At 31.1% G+C, this 13,499-nt stretch overlaps 1 protein-coding gene and 1 non-coding gene across 2 annotated transcripts; one reads left to right on the forward strand and one right to left on the reverse strand.

The window, feature by feature from the left end:
* Positions 1-475: 475 nt before the first annotated feature.
* Positions 476-548, forward strand: TRNAK-UUU (transfer RNA lysine (anticodon UUU)). Its single transcript has one exon. It is a non-coding gene; the product is annotated as a tRNA-Lys (tRNA).
* A 1,041-nt stretch (positions 549-1,589) lies between these two features.
* LOC118049007 (3-hydroxy-3-methylglutaryl-coenzyme A reductase 1) lies at positions 1,590-4,802 on the reverse strand. The gene is made up of 4 exons (XM_035058861.2): positions 3,655-4,802; positions 2,958-3,139; positions 2,506-2,852; positions 1,590-2,127 (listed from the first exon to the last, which is right to left on the reverse strand). The coding sequence occupies exons 1-4, from the start codon at positions 4,653-4,655 to the stop codon at positions 1,885-1,887; spliced, it is 1,773 nt and encodes a 590-aa protein (XP_034914752.1). The 5' UTR covers positions 4,656-4,802; the 3' UTR covers positions 1,590-1,884.
* Between the last annotated feature and the right edge of the window lie 8,697 nt (positions 4,803-13,499).

Here is a 13,499-nt window from a genome sequence, read left to right on the forward strand (position 1 = left end):
GTAGTTTAACACATGGTAAGCAGTATTTTAGCCTCCATAGATTCAGAAGTTTTCCACATTGATCCTTGTAGTTTAAGATTCTGTAGTGTCAACTCTGTAGTTTTGAGAGAGTTCCAATCTAGCCCCAAGGAGCCAGCAGATAGCTTATGAAACCTAGAGGAGAAGTACCCATTCTTTCTCCCATCTGCTTTCACTTTTCAACTTTTCCCAAGCTCTCATACATGTGATAATAAATTTTCTAAAATTCGAAATATAATTACAAAACTGGCCTATAATAATCACACCGAAACTTCTGGAAGCTCAAGGGTTGACATTGGGTATTTTAGAGGAGATGTAAGGTGGAGCTTCCCTGACCCAATAGGGTCTGAAATGTAATTTCCCCGTCAATAAATTTATACCGTGTGAATGCTCCTACGCTGGTTTCCATCATTTGTAAATAGTATAAATATCTTAATCCGATAGCTAGAAAGAGTAAGCCGTCTTAGCTCAGCTGGTAGAGCGCATGGCTTTTAACCATGTGGTCGTGGGTTCGATTCCCACAGACGGCGGAGCATAAAATATATGTCTTTTTCTTCCATCTTTTTTGAAAGCCATTGATTAGTAGCCGTCACTAAGGGTGGGGGAGGGGGGGCTTACCCTAGTTCATAACTTCATATATATCTAGTTAATTGGAGAGGTGGGGTTGCCCTATCACCTTCATCCCAGCAGGACGGGTATGCCTAACAGCCACCGCCATCTCACAATGTCAACCTTGCAATCCTACAAGAGATTTGAATTTTTTTTTTTTTTTATATATATAAAATTTGCAATCATCTTCAATTTACTTTAAGAAGTTATTTGAGTTTAAAACTTATATAGATTTATATTATTTATATACTTAATTTTTAATTAAATAAATAAAAATAATGAGATTTGAACTCGTAATTGCTTTGTTATTAACGTTCTAATATTATATTAAAAAATCATTTCAACCCAATAACTTAAGTTATGAGAATTTGAGATATGATTTATATTATTCTCAACACTAAAATAAAATATCTAATGGATATATTTACAAATTAGATTGGCAAAATCAAGTCAAAGAAATAATCCGAACTTGTTAAACAAGTTTTACATTGAAAACGAGCATGATTTTTCTCCCGAATGTTAGACGTGAAGCTGAAATTTTATCAAAGCATTCTATAGACCATGTTACATGCAATATGTGTTACAGTAGGAAACGCCAACAAATCAATGATGCCCTAACGCCAAAGCCGATTAATCTCACCAGCTTGTCAGTGCAAATTGCTAGTTTTTGCTGGGAATGCAAGTGATGCAATTTGATCAAAAAAGAAATCTCCCAGATGGGATTTTTTTAGGTTCAAAATGAGTGATCACAGTGCTAAGAACATACACAATCAAGGGTTTTTTGGACCAGCTAGGGCTGATTTTTCATGTGCTTAGCCTGGTAAAATGCAAAGTTACAATACAGACAACAGGCACTTGAAACAGATCCAAATCTCATTAATAGATGCTCTCACCTAAAGTTAATCCAGATCCAAAGTACAATTAACAAGATAAATTAACTTTAAGAGATCACATTTTTGGCACATAGAGAGCCTCCACAATTGGCATATCATGCAAGGGACAGTGCTAAAAACAACCGATTATGGCTCCACTATCCCTTTTAAAAAAACTCACAAATGGAAGCATCCTGGTAAATCCTGGAAAGAGACCTATCAGAGCCACATGATTCCAGCAATGTGAACTGGCCTTGTTTATTAACTAGTTGCTCCACATGGCCATCTACTTGTTTGTCCCCTCAACACACTTTCTGTCTAGATTTTAATATTTCCCACTTTCTTACTGAAGATTTATTTTTGCTTCTTCATTGTAAGAAATATTTTAGGAAGCTATCTTTGACACATCTTTGCTTGATCTGTTGTATTTCATGTGGCTCTTTACAAGCTGACCAGCTGCAATTGCAGACATGAGGGACAGCTCTCCTGCCAAAACAGAACCAGCAACGATAGCAGCCAAGAGTCTTGAGTTTGATCCTGGAGACTCTTTGCTTGCGCCCTTTACTCCAAGCAGGTTCAAGCAAGCTGACTGAGATGCTAGTTGGGTGCCACCTCCAACTGTGCCCACCTGAACCAAATAGATGATGCATAACAAAAAAGAGAGTTAGAGTTTTGCTCTTGATGTGATCAGAACTCAAATTATAACACAGTTTTTTGATTGCATGACTATTAATTTACACATGGCCTTCCTCTCTTAAGGCCTTCCTCTTCAAGTTACAAGTGGTACCTTGATGAACTAAAATAAGGTTCTTTATATATCATGATCATTGTTAGGAAACCTGACCTAGCCAGCAAGTTAACATGGGCCTTGGCCGGGTTTCAAATAAAAAAAATTCAGGTTTATATTGGCTCCGTTAAATCTAGACAAATTGTCGGGTCAACCCGAAACTTGAGTTGAATATTGAATCAACAGATTGGAAATGGGCTTATTAGCTAGGCATTTTACCTCAATGGAAGGCATGGTGACCGAGATATGAAGGTCCTTTCCATCATTAACAGCTTCCATCATAGTAATGCAGTGAGAGCTCTCAACATTCTGAGCAGGATCCTGTCCTGTGGCTATATAGACTGCAGTGACAATATTGCTGGCATGGGCATTAAACCCACCAAGAGCACCAGCCATAGCTGAACCTGCAAGGTTCTTAAGCATGTTAAGCTCCACCAAGGTATCTATATTGGTCTTCAGTACCTTCTGAACCACCTCTTCCTTTATGATTGCCTCACATACAACTGACTTTCCACGCCCTTCAATCCAATTTACAGCTGCAGGTTTCTTGTCTGAACAGAAGTTGCCTGAGGAACTCAAAATACAGATTGAAAATACCGAATCATTAACTGTATACATCAACCGATAATGAATCCAAAAATGGAAATTATGCAGCACGGCGGAGGGTTTACCAGAGATGCCAATGATGTCCATGTCAGGAAAATCTGTTTGAAGATAATCAAGTACATTTTGGACTCCTTTGGAGACCATGTTCATTCCCATAGCATCACCTGTGCTGCAACTAAACCTCATGTACAAATTCTTTCCTGCCACTGCACATTTAATGTTTTGTAGCCTTCCAAATCTGCTTGACCTGCATATCATCCACCACGTCAAGTATTTGTGCCCGTGTGAAATAAAAAATTCAACCATAATTTTCCTTTTGGAATATAAAAATCTTCCCGACAGAAAGAAAAACTTGTTGTAGTAGATAAAATATAAAATAGGCGGATAATGGTTAACCCATGCAAAATACTAATGAAGAAAATTAGAACCCATCGACATCAATAAGTTTTCATTCACCAACAACAAAATAATGCCAAAAGAGCAAGAAAAGTTGTGTCAAGACACTCTTTAAAAAAGCAAAACCAAATCAAACAGACTTTGGCAATATCCAAAATCATATGGTACCAACTTTCTAGCTCCTTGGCTGGATAGCCTTGGAGATGGACAATTTCCAATTTCCAATTTCAAAAAATCAAGAAATAAATCATTGTAGGCCAAAGAAGACTAAAAAGAAGGATTAAATTTGAAAAGGGAAGATTGATTAATTAGTCTAATATCTGCTTTCTTAAAAAAAAATAGGAAAAAGAGGAGAAAATCAAGAACCTGTTGAAAGCAACAGAAAGAGTGTCGAAATTAGCAGGATCCTCAACAAAGAACTTCAACTCAGCAGCCCTTTTTGCGGTCCCAAACCTGACAACAGGAGCTCTAGTCATGGCATCTTTAAGCAACATAGAACTAGCCCCTCCTGATGCATAAATAGCCTTGCACCCTCTATTTGTAGAGGCCACCAAGCACCCCTCAGTCGTAGCAATTGGGACCATATACTCCGTCCCATTAAGCAACAGTGGCCCTGCAATTCCCACAGGAATCTGCACAAACCCGACAGGCATCTCACAACACTGCCCCAATATTGACTCATAATCAAACCCTTCTAATGGCAATCCCTCCATAGACCTCCCTGTCATCCTCTGAAGCGCTTCACGCCTAATAGCAGCTGCCCTTTTGCAATCTCCAATCTTTGATTCAAGAGAATACGAAGGAATAGTCCCAGATACCACTCCTTTGATAACCTCCTCGTCGTCACCTGATAAAAATGGTTCTTGAATCGTTGGTGCAACAACTCTTTCCCTCGAAACAGGGGCAAGAGTGCATGCAAGTGATTCTGCAGGAGTGCAACCACCACCATTTTTCTTGATCATAACATTATTATCTTCCTCAACATCCCAAGAATCTTGAGACCCTCGAGAGATAAAAGATTGAACAACGCCAATCCCAAAGAAACCAAGAAGATAAATAAAAGAAGCAGCCAAACAAACTACCCCAGCGATTTCAGGGAAAGTGATGATATGAAGGGGAGTGGAGTTTCGGATCTTTTCGCGCCAACGATGGAGAAGGAAGTAGGCCACAGAGAAAAATATCCCGAAGAACAAACCATTTGTTAAGTAAAGAGGTAATGGGAGTGCATCCGATGCCTTTACAGACGTCGGAGGCTGTAAATCACGATGATCATGGTGGTGACGATGGTACGGTTTCAGGGTGAGTTCGCCAGCATGTGTGTCCATGCTGACGTCGGATTTGGCTGGACGCCGGCGGACCTCGTGCATTGAACTCCGGCGAAAAGGGTGAAGATATTGATAAGAAGAAAAGAAACAAACAAATGCCAGATAGAGAGAGAGATAGGGAGAGGGAGGAGGAGAGGCTTGAGAGGAAGAGCGGAGAGATAGGAAGGCTTTTTTTATAGTACAAAGAATGGAGGGTGGCGCGCTGTATCGCAGCTCACATGTACGGCATGCCTCTGTATTATTATTATTATTACTATTCCTAATTTTTAAACCCAAAGTTAATATGGGGTAAGTTAACGTCAGGAGTCAAAATGATTGATTTGACTCAACTTAATTTTTTATATTTTATAAAAAATAAAAAAAAACATTATTTAGAATAAAAATAAAAATAAATTAATAAATTTTATAGATTTGTTCTCTAAAAAACACTAGTTGGAGTCTCATAAATCTTAAGAGCCACTAAAAATTTACATAGTTATTAATTTTAAGATTCGTGGGATTAATAAGATACGCGCAAGTTAGCTAATACAACCATTTTAATAATAAAAAATATATATTTTTTTAGCCTTTTTTTTTAAAATTTTTTTTTCTTTCATGCTTCCTTTTCTTTCCCATCTCTATCTCTCTTATTGAGTAAGTAAATATTAATAATTACTCATGAAGTTTCTCAACCACGTTTCTTTCATGCTAATTTTGGTGTTGGTTTGGATAAGAAGATTTTTATTTTTTCCTTCTAGAAGGGAGAATCTGTAATGTACATTGTGACCTCCCTTCAACCGAGCCTTCAAAGAAGAATGATTTTCTCTTTTTATTTCACTATCTATTATTATTATTATTATTTTTAATAAAAGATTTAATAAGATATAGTTGTCTCACTAGTTTTTAAAAATAATTGGTAGTACTTTGTTATTATTTCAGGATAAAATAAATAAAAACAATAAAAAAAATAAACTATTAGAAAAATTAAGATATAAAAATAAATTTATTTGATTGATTTATTAAGAATCACACGGATCCATAAACAAACAATCTCGACAAGATAAAACAAAGGCAAAATATTTTTTTATTTTTATATTAGAGTGTGGTTATGTTTATTTTTTATTTGAAAATATATTAAAATAATTTTTTTATTTTTAAAAAATTATTTTTAAAATTAGCGTATTAAAATGATTAAAAAACATAAAAAAATATTAATTTAAAGTTAATAAAACATAAAAAAATTTTACTTTTTTTTAAATATTTTTAAAATACAAAAATAAATAAGACGTTTATTTGCTATGTACGCGGAACATGCTACCCTCTCATGCTCCTTCGTTGACTTAAAATATATTCCCATGGAAATGGCTTCTCGACAAAGGGACTTCAAAGTAATTAGCTTTCGCTGTTAGGCATGCATGAGGTACAAGATATCCATTTTCACACACAATTCAAATATTTGAGCATTTTGGTCGCCATAAATGATCATTTTAGAGTAAAAACAAGGATAAAAATAATAAAAATAAAAGAGGCATCTTGCATGTAGATTTATTTTAAAATTATTGTCTTCATCTTTATAACTAAATATATTTTTATTTTTTCAATATTTATATTATCTTCTATCTAAAATTTTAATTAAGTAGCAATCATGAATGCGATAAAAAAAAAAAAAAAAAAACATAATTTAACACAAACAAGCTACATTTTCAATGAAAAATATATTGATTATGTGCCTCGATTGTTTGATCTTATCAAAGTATTAATCCAATTGTTATATAAAGTCACATTAACATTATATCTCAATTGAATTAATTGTGTATTTTATGCATGAATCCTTAGCAGACAGCTGACTTTTGCATTGCCTTAATGGCAACTAAGAACGCACAACAACTCGCTATTTATGTACACCTATCTTAATTTGGACCACCAGAATAAAAAACCAATATAATTTTCTTTTAAAAATATATATATATATATGTGTGTGTGTGTGTGTGTGAGAGAGAGAGATAGAGAGAGAGAGAGAGAGAAACAATTGCCTATAATTTTATAAAGTTCCAATAACATATTTATTCGATTTGTAGCATGTTACATGTAGAAGTTTATAATAAGAAAAAAAATTAAAAAAACAAAACTTGATTGTTTGTGTTTTATTTTTATTGAGAAAAGACATAACTAAAAATCAATGTCAAAATTGTTTGATTTTGAGAATTCTCAAAACGTAATTTTGAGTTGTATTTACATAATCATGTCCCATGTTTCGTTTTGTAAGTATGCATGTTTATTAATTAAGTAAATATTTTTTAGCTTTAAAAAAAAATTAATTTCATTGTTTGATAAATTTTGATATAATTTTATTTATGATGACTACTATTTTTGTTTATTTTTTATTATTTTTAAATAATTTTATTTTTCATGAAATTAAAAATTGTTTGTTAACATCAACAAATCAATTACCTAACCATATTAATAATAGAAAATTAAAATTTTTTTCCCAATAATCTATATACAATCATTAAAGAATGTGAAAATACAAAAATAAATTAAATAATTCTAACAATATTTATACAATCATTAAATTTAATGAAAAGTTAAAAAAATAAAAATAAAAATCAACAATCTATATACAATCATTAAAAAACATAAAAATTAAAAATTTCCAATAACATTTATACAATTATTAATAACAAAAATACTAAACAAAAATATTAAAAATTGCCATCAACATTTATGTAGTTATTTATAACATAATTTTTTTTGAAAAAAAATTAAAAATTGCCATTAACATTTATACAATTGTTTATAGCAAAAACAATTTTAAAAATAAAAAATTTCCATCAACGTTTATACAATTATTAATAACAAAAAAAAATTAAAAAAAATTCCCAATAACATTTATACAATTATTAATAAAAAAAATAATAAAAAAACACAAAAAAAAAAAAAAAAAACCTTACCTTAATGTTGAGTTATTCTGAGCATGAGAAGAGAAAAAAAAAATCTAAACAAATCATTAAATAAATAAGAGAAAGAGAAAAGAGGAAAAGATGTACATGTGTGTGAAGGAGAAGAAAAAAGAATGTGTAAAGGAAAGAAGGAGAGAGAAAAGAGAAAGAAAGATAAAGATTTGGGAGAAGGAGAGAAGAAGTTCCATATAAAAAAAAGAAGAAGGGATGTGCCCCTATGTTTTGATTTCAAAAATTATAGCTTTTTAGTTTGAGTGTTTTTATCAACGGTTAATTAAATATTAATATTTTTAATTTTTCTGTTAGTAATTTTACCTGTAAAGTGTAATTAAAATTTTCAATTTAATAAAAAACTTTCAGAAAGATGCCAAGTACTACTAATATTTTTATTGTCAAAAAATTTAAAATTAATATTTTAATTGTTCTGTTGGCATTTTTGTTTGTTAAGTCTAATTGAATTTTTCAATTTAATCCAAAATTTTAAGAAAATCCTCCATGCATCACCAACACCTTTACCAACAATAATTTAAATATTAATATTTTTAATAAACCCGCCATCTATCATCGATTACTTCCTGTCCGTCGATGATTCCATTTACAAAGTGTAGTAATAGATAGTGCAAGTGATAAGTGAACACTACTTTAGCTCTCAGGAAAATATTGATGTACATTAACCTTAATGATTCCCTATGAAATGAACAATAATAAACATTACAAATAAGAAGTGAACAATACCTTAGCTATCGGAAAAAAACCAATGTACATTAACCATCGAATATCCTATATGTACTGAACAATAATAAATAATGCAAGTGAGAAATGAATAGTACCTTAGCTCTTATGAAAATATTGACAGACATTTGTTTTCGATAACCCCGTATGTATTGAATACAATGAACAATGCGATTGAGAGGTGAAAAGCTCCAATGCTCTCTGGAATATACTGACGACCTTAATCTGTCGGTGTGTTTGTTTGTATTTTTCAAAGTAGTCAGTATTTTCATATGTGAAAATAGTTCATGTTGTGAAATTGTATCTATATTTCTTATGTATCTATCATGCAAATACCTAAAATCACAATAGTACACACAACACAATAGCACAAGTTCTGTGTATAATAATAAAATCACATAAAATAAATGTTTCATTGTGATTTAATAATAAATAAACATCATTGTCATTACATTAAATTTAATTTCGTCCAAAAATATTACATCATAGTTTATGGAATTACACAATTGTTTTGTGCAAATTAATCAGAATCATCTTCTTTTTTAATTTTATCATCGTCATATCCATCACAATCTTTTACGTTGATTTCATCGATATCATTATCTTCACTAACTTGTGTATGTTCGCTGGTTTTTAAAACATCATTTAACTTTTCAATGTCAATATCAACAAAAGTATTCTTGGCAATGTGAACATTTAAATTTTCATCTAAGTCATTAAACAGAACAACTCGATATGGATCAACCAACTAATCAAGTTGAAAAACATTATCTCTCACAATTAATTCATTGTTGCCATCAAGAAGAACCTAGACATGACCCTTGAGTTTGATTTTTACTATGGATAACCAATCAATTCTTGAACGATCATTTCTAAAGTATGTGTAATAATTTTGCTGGTATTGCCTAGAGAAAACAAAAATATCGTCGACATTGCGAAGTCTAACCTTTGTATTAATTTCAAACAAACCATAATGAGGATCTACTCTAATTTCTCTGTCAGTGGTATCATACCAATAATATTTGAGTAAAAAACTCTATTATGATTGTTATGATATTGCAATTCAATGATCTCTTCTAACTTCTTATAGTACTCAGCTTCAAACTCATTAAAAGTCGATCTTTTAAAACAAACCACATTGTTATATGTCTTTCTACCCTAACCATACGCTTTAGTATGAAACACATGTTCATTGATAAAATATCTGTTATGGCACTTCACCTTTCCTTCAGGACCTAGACGTAGTAAATTCAAAGTAAACTAACATTCCCTTCCAATTGATAAACTTGATATATGAAGTACATCTCCATCATAGTTCACAAGAAATGTGTAATTAAATTATGTGTCCCTAGAGATAAGAATAATTAAACAGTCCTTACATGTATTATGAACCACGTGGAAAATTATTCATCTTGCAATCAAAAAATTTAGGATTCAGTTAGTTGTAAGTTTTTGGATAGTAAAAATTGACGATGTTGCCTACAAGAAATTTAATAATATATCAATTTATGATAGTATAAGAGATAAATTATTTGAAAGTAACAACATGTGGAGTATTATACTTACTGAATAAAAGGCCTCAATATATGTTTATCTGAATTCTTTCTATCAAATATCTTCTTGTAATATTTTTTGGTATGAGTCATCCAGAATGAGAGAATATTGACAAGTTTATAATTAAAGGCATTTCCCCACCATCGTCATGCCTTGGAACGCAATTAATTCTTGTTCTCAAATGAGGCTTGAAATAGTACGAGATAAATATTGAGATCTCTTCAACAATATAAGCCTCTATTATTAAAGCCTTAACATGCGTCTTGTTTCTAACTTTTCTCTTAAGTTTGAACAAGTACATGCATTGAATAAAATAAATCTTTTGAATTAAAAAAAAACAATAGAAACTTAATTATGATGCATATGCAATCCCTAACCTCTTGAATTGATAGGGCCTCCAACTTTTTTCTTAAACGATAGATATATATGTAGATACTCTATTTAGTCGAAGAATAATAGACATAATATCATCGCAAGTTTTTTAGATTGTCTGGATGATATTCATTCTAAACCTCTCCATACGTTGTGTTTGTAACTTATTAGAGCATATATCTTTAAAGAAGTGATTGATCTCCATGAGTACATCCTATATCATATTTGGCAATAAATCCCAATAAGCTAGTGGAATGAGAGTTTATATAAACACATGTCAGTCATGACTCTTCATTCTATATAATTTGCAATCCTCCAAATTCACCAACCTTGGTATGTTCGAATTATGTCCACAAGAAAACATAAACTCTTAAGGTATTGGTAGACAAGTAACTGTGTATTCTTATCTAAAGCTAAGTTGGCTTTGGGCTTTGTGACCTGTGACCCATCATAAACTAACTTTATAGTCTTACAATGACAAAACAAATATATATATATATATATATATATATATATATATATATATATATTCTATCCTTGATGTTGTCATTTGTCTTTCTTTTCATATCAATAACCGTGTTGAAAATATTTTCAAACATGTTCTTTTCAATATGCATGACATCAAGGTTATAGCGGAAGAGATTGGTCTTTCAATAAGAAAACTCTTAGAAAGCACTTGGTTTTACTTAATTATGGGTCAAACCAAAACTATGAAACTTCTGCTTATCAAATTGAAAACCAAACATAATGTCAACGTACTCCGACACCACGTCATATAATTCTTCACCTAACAATAGCGGTGATGTAACATCCCTTTTAACTCTGCCAATATAGAAGCCCTTTCTATTCTTTTTATACTTGTAATTTGTTGGCAAGAACCACTTGTGGCAATAAAAAATGATATTTTACCACTATTTGTTAACGTGAAGGCCTTGTTATTTTTCATACAATATTAACATGCTAGTTTTCCTTGTGTGCTCCAACCAGAAATCATTATATATGAAAAACAATATTGATAATCCACATCAAAGCTATCTTCATTTGAAAATTTTGTTTCATCAATACATCATATATCAATGCCCTTGATGACCACAATTACTTCAACTCATCAATCAATGGACGAAGACAAACATTTATATTATGATCTGGACTATTAGGATCGAGTATGACCATAGATAAAAACATGAATTCCTGCCTCATACAGATCCTTAGTAGCAAGTTGTAAACCATGAGTATTATTGACCAACAAGAACAATGAGCAACAAATGAATAGAATGGATTGAATTTGTCTATAAATAACTCAAGATGAACGTTTCTTGATTCCATTAACAAATGATGATGCACCCTATTAAAATGTTTCAGGTTTCATCATCTGAAGGGTGCATAATCACTCCATTCACTGCATCCTGTGAATGATACTATGTCATGTGCTTAACGGTCTGTTATGACATGAATAATCTTTGCAGTCTAGGTGTGATTGAGAAGTATCTAAACTTTCTAATGTGCGACAAGATTCCTTTCCATTCCAGTTCTGGGTTTATAATGAGCATACTTACTTGTTCTGCACTCGTCAAGTCATAAATTAAATATTACAAATGGATTTACTAATGAATTTAAATTCATCAATAATTCTATTTGTAAAAATAACATGTCATCATACTTCTTGACTATTTTTTTCATTCATTTTTTTCTCATTGTAATTCTCTCGATATATATACAAAGGGAATATTTTTGTCAGTGTTTACCGATGGATATTGCTTAGGCATATTCAGTCAAAAAAATTCACTGCAATCTATTAACGGAAATATTTTCTTTGTGTATTTGTTTATATTTCTCAATTTCTTGGTTGTATATATTTTCTAAAAAATAATCAAATACTACCGTGACAACTTGAAATTAAGATCACTTTCAAGCTACAAGTGTAGGAGACCCAAGAGATCCGAGATTTATTTATTTTTTAATTAGGAAACAAGATAGATTTATTAAGAATCAGGCAAAACACATACATCCACAAACCAAAAACCTCAACGAAATAGGCTAAGGCAAAAGGCAAAATGCTTTCTCTTTGATTTGCTATATATGATAAACATGCTACCCTCTTATGCTCCTTCGTTGACTTAAAAAAAGCTTCTGAGGAAATGGCTGCTTAAAAAGGGGACCTGGTGACTTGAGCTTTGCCTGTTAGACATGCATGGAGTCACTATCTATAACCAAATTAATTAAGATGCGCGTACAAAATACCCATTTTTAATACATGATTTTGAGCATTTAGGTAGCGTTAAATGACCCTTTAAAAAAAAAAGGATAAAAATAAAAGGGAAACGTTTCATGTAGATTAACTTCTATTGTTTTTATTTTTTTAATTAAATATTTTTATTTTTTTAATATTTATTTTTTATATCTTAAAACGCTAACCAAACATAAGTTTGTTCCAGAAACAACAAGCTAGCCATATATTTTCAGTGGAAAAACTATAACTATTGACTATGTGCCTCGATTGTTCGATCTTATCAAAGTGTTAATCCAATTGTTCATAGAAGCAGCCAATTATACAAAGTCACATTAACATTATATCTCAATTGAATTAATTGTGTATTTTTATGCATGAACCCTTATGCAGTAAGCTGACTTTTCCATTGCCTTAATGGCAACTAAGAACGCTCAACAACTCGCTATTTATATACAACTATGTATCATTAATAAAAAAAAAAAATATTAATGACAAATAATAATCACTATCATCCTTTTAAAATAATTAATTTCCCTTGAAAAGTTATTAAGAATCATCATCATAATTTTCAAATAATTTTTACTAATATTTTTTGGAAATTAAAACTATCATTATCTTTAATTTAATTAATAAAGAAAACACTTTTAAGTTAATTTTTAGTCAATCTATTTTCATGAGAAACTTAATTTGCTTCAAATCATTGTTTTAATTTCAAAAACTTAATTATCAAAGAGACAAGAACTCTAAGAGTAATTCCTTACATAGTTATTAAACCTAATTACTCAACTTGGTATATCCACTCGATAACTCGTTAATCGAAAATTTTTTCAAGTCTCATCTCAATGTTGTCTGAAGGTTGATCAAGTTAAATTTTTTTCGTTCAATTGACCTGATTAAATTTAGACGAGACCTAACTGACTCAAATCTAAAGTATTTTTTTTAAAATTTTTATCTAAGATAATATTGATTTATGATTTAAAAAAACTATATAATATTATTTTATCTAAATTGATGACTCAAATCAGTTTTGATAACTATATGATAATAGGGTTAGTGGCA

This window comes from Populus alba, chromosome 1 (assembly GCF_005239225.2).
Source record: "Populus alba chromosome 1, ASM523922v2, whole genome shotgun sequence".
Lineage (NCBI taxonomy): Eukaryota > Viridiplantae > Streptophyta > Magnoliopsida > Malpighiales > Salicaceae > Populus > Populus alba.

Excerpts from the sequence above, each read along its gene's own strand:
- LOC118049007 (XM_035058861.2), bottom strand. The coding sequence starts at position 4,655 with ATGCACGAGGTCCGCCGGCGTCCAGCCAAATCCGACGTCAGCATGGAC. Across the intron at positions 3,140-3,654 it reads CTTTCTGTTGCTTTCAACAG|GTCAAGCAGATTTGGAAGGC; the intron begins GTTCTTGATTTT and ends GATGATATGCAG. Across the intron at positions 2,853-2,957 it reads GGACATCATTGGCATCTCTG|GCAACTTCTGTTCAGACAAG; the intron begins GTAAACCCTCCG and ends TGAGTTCCTCAG.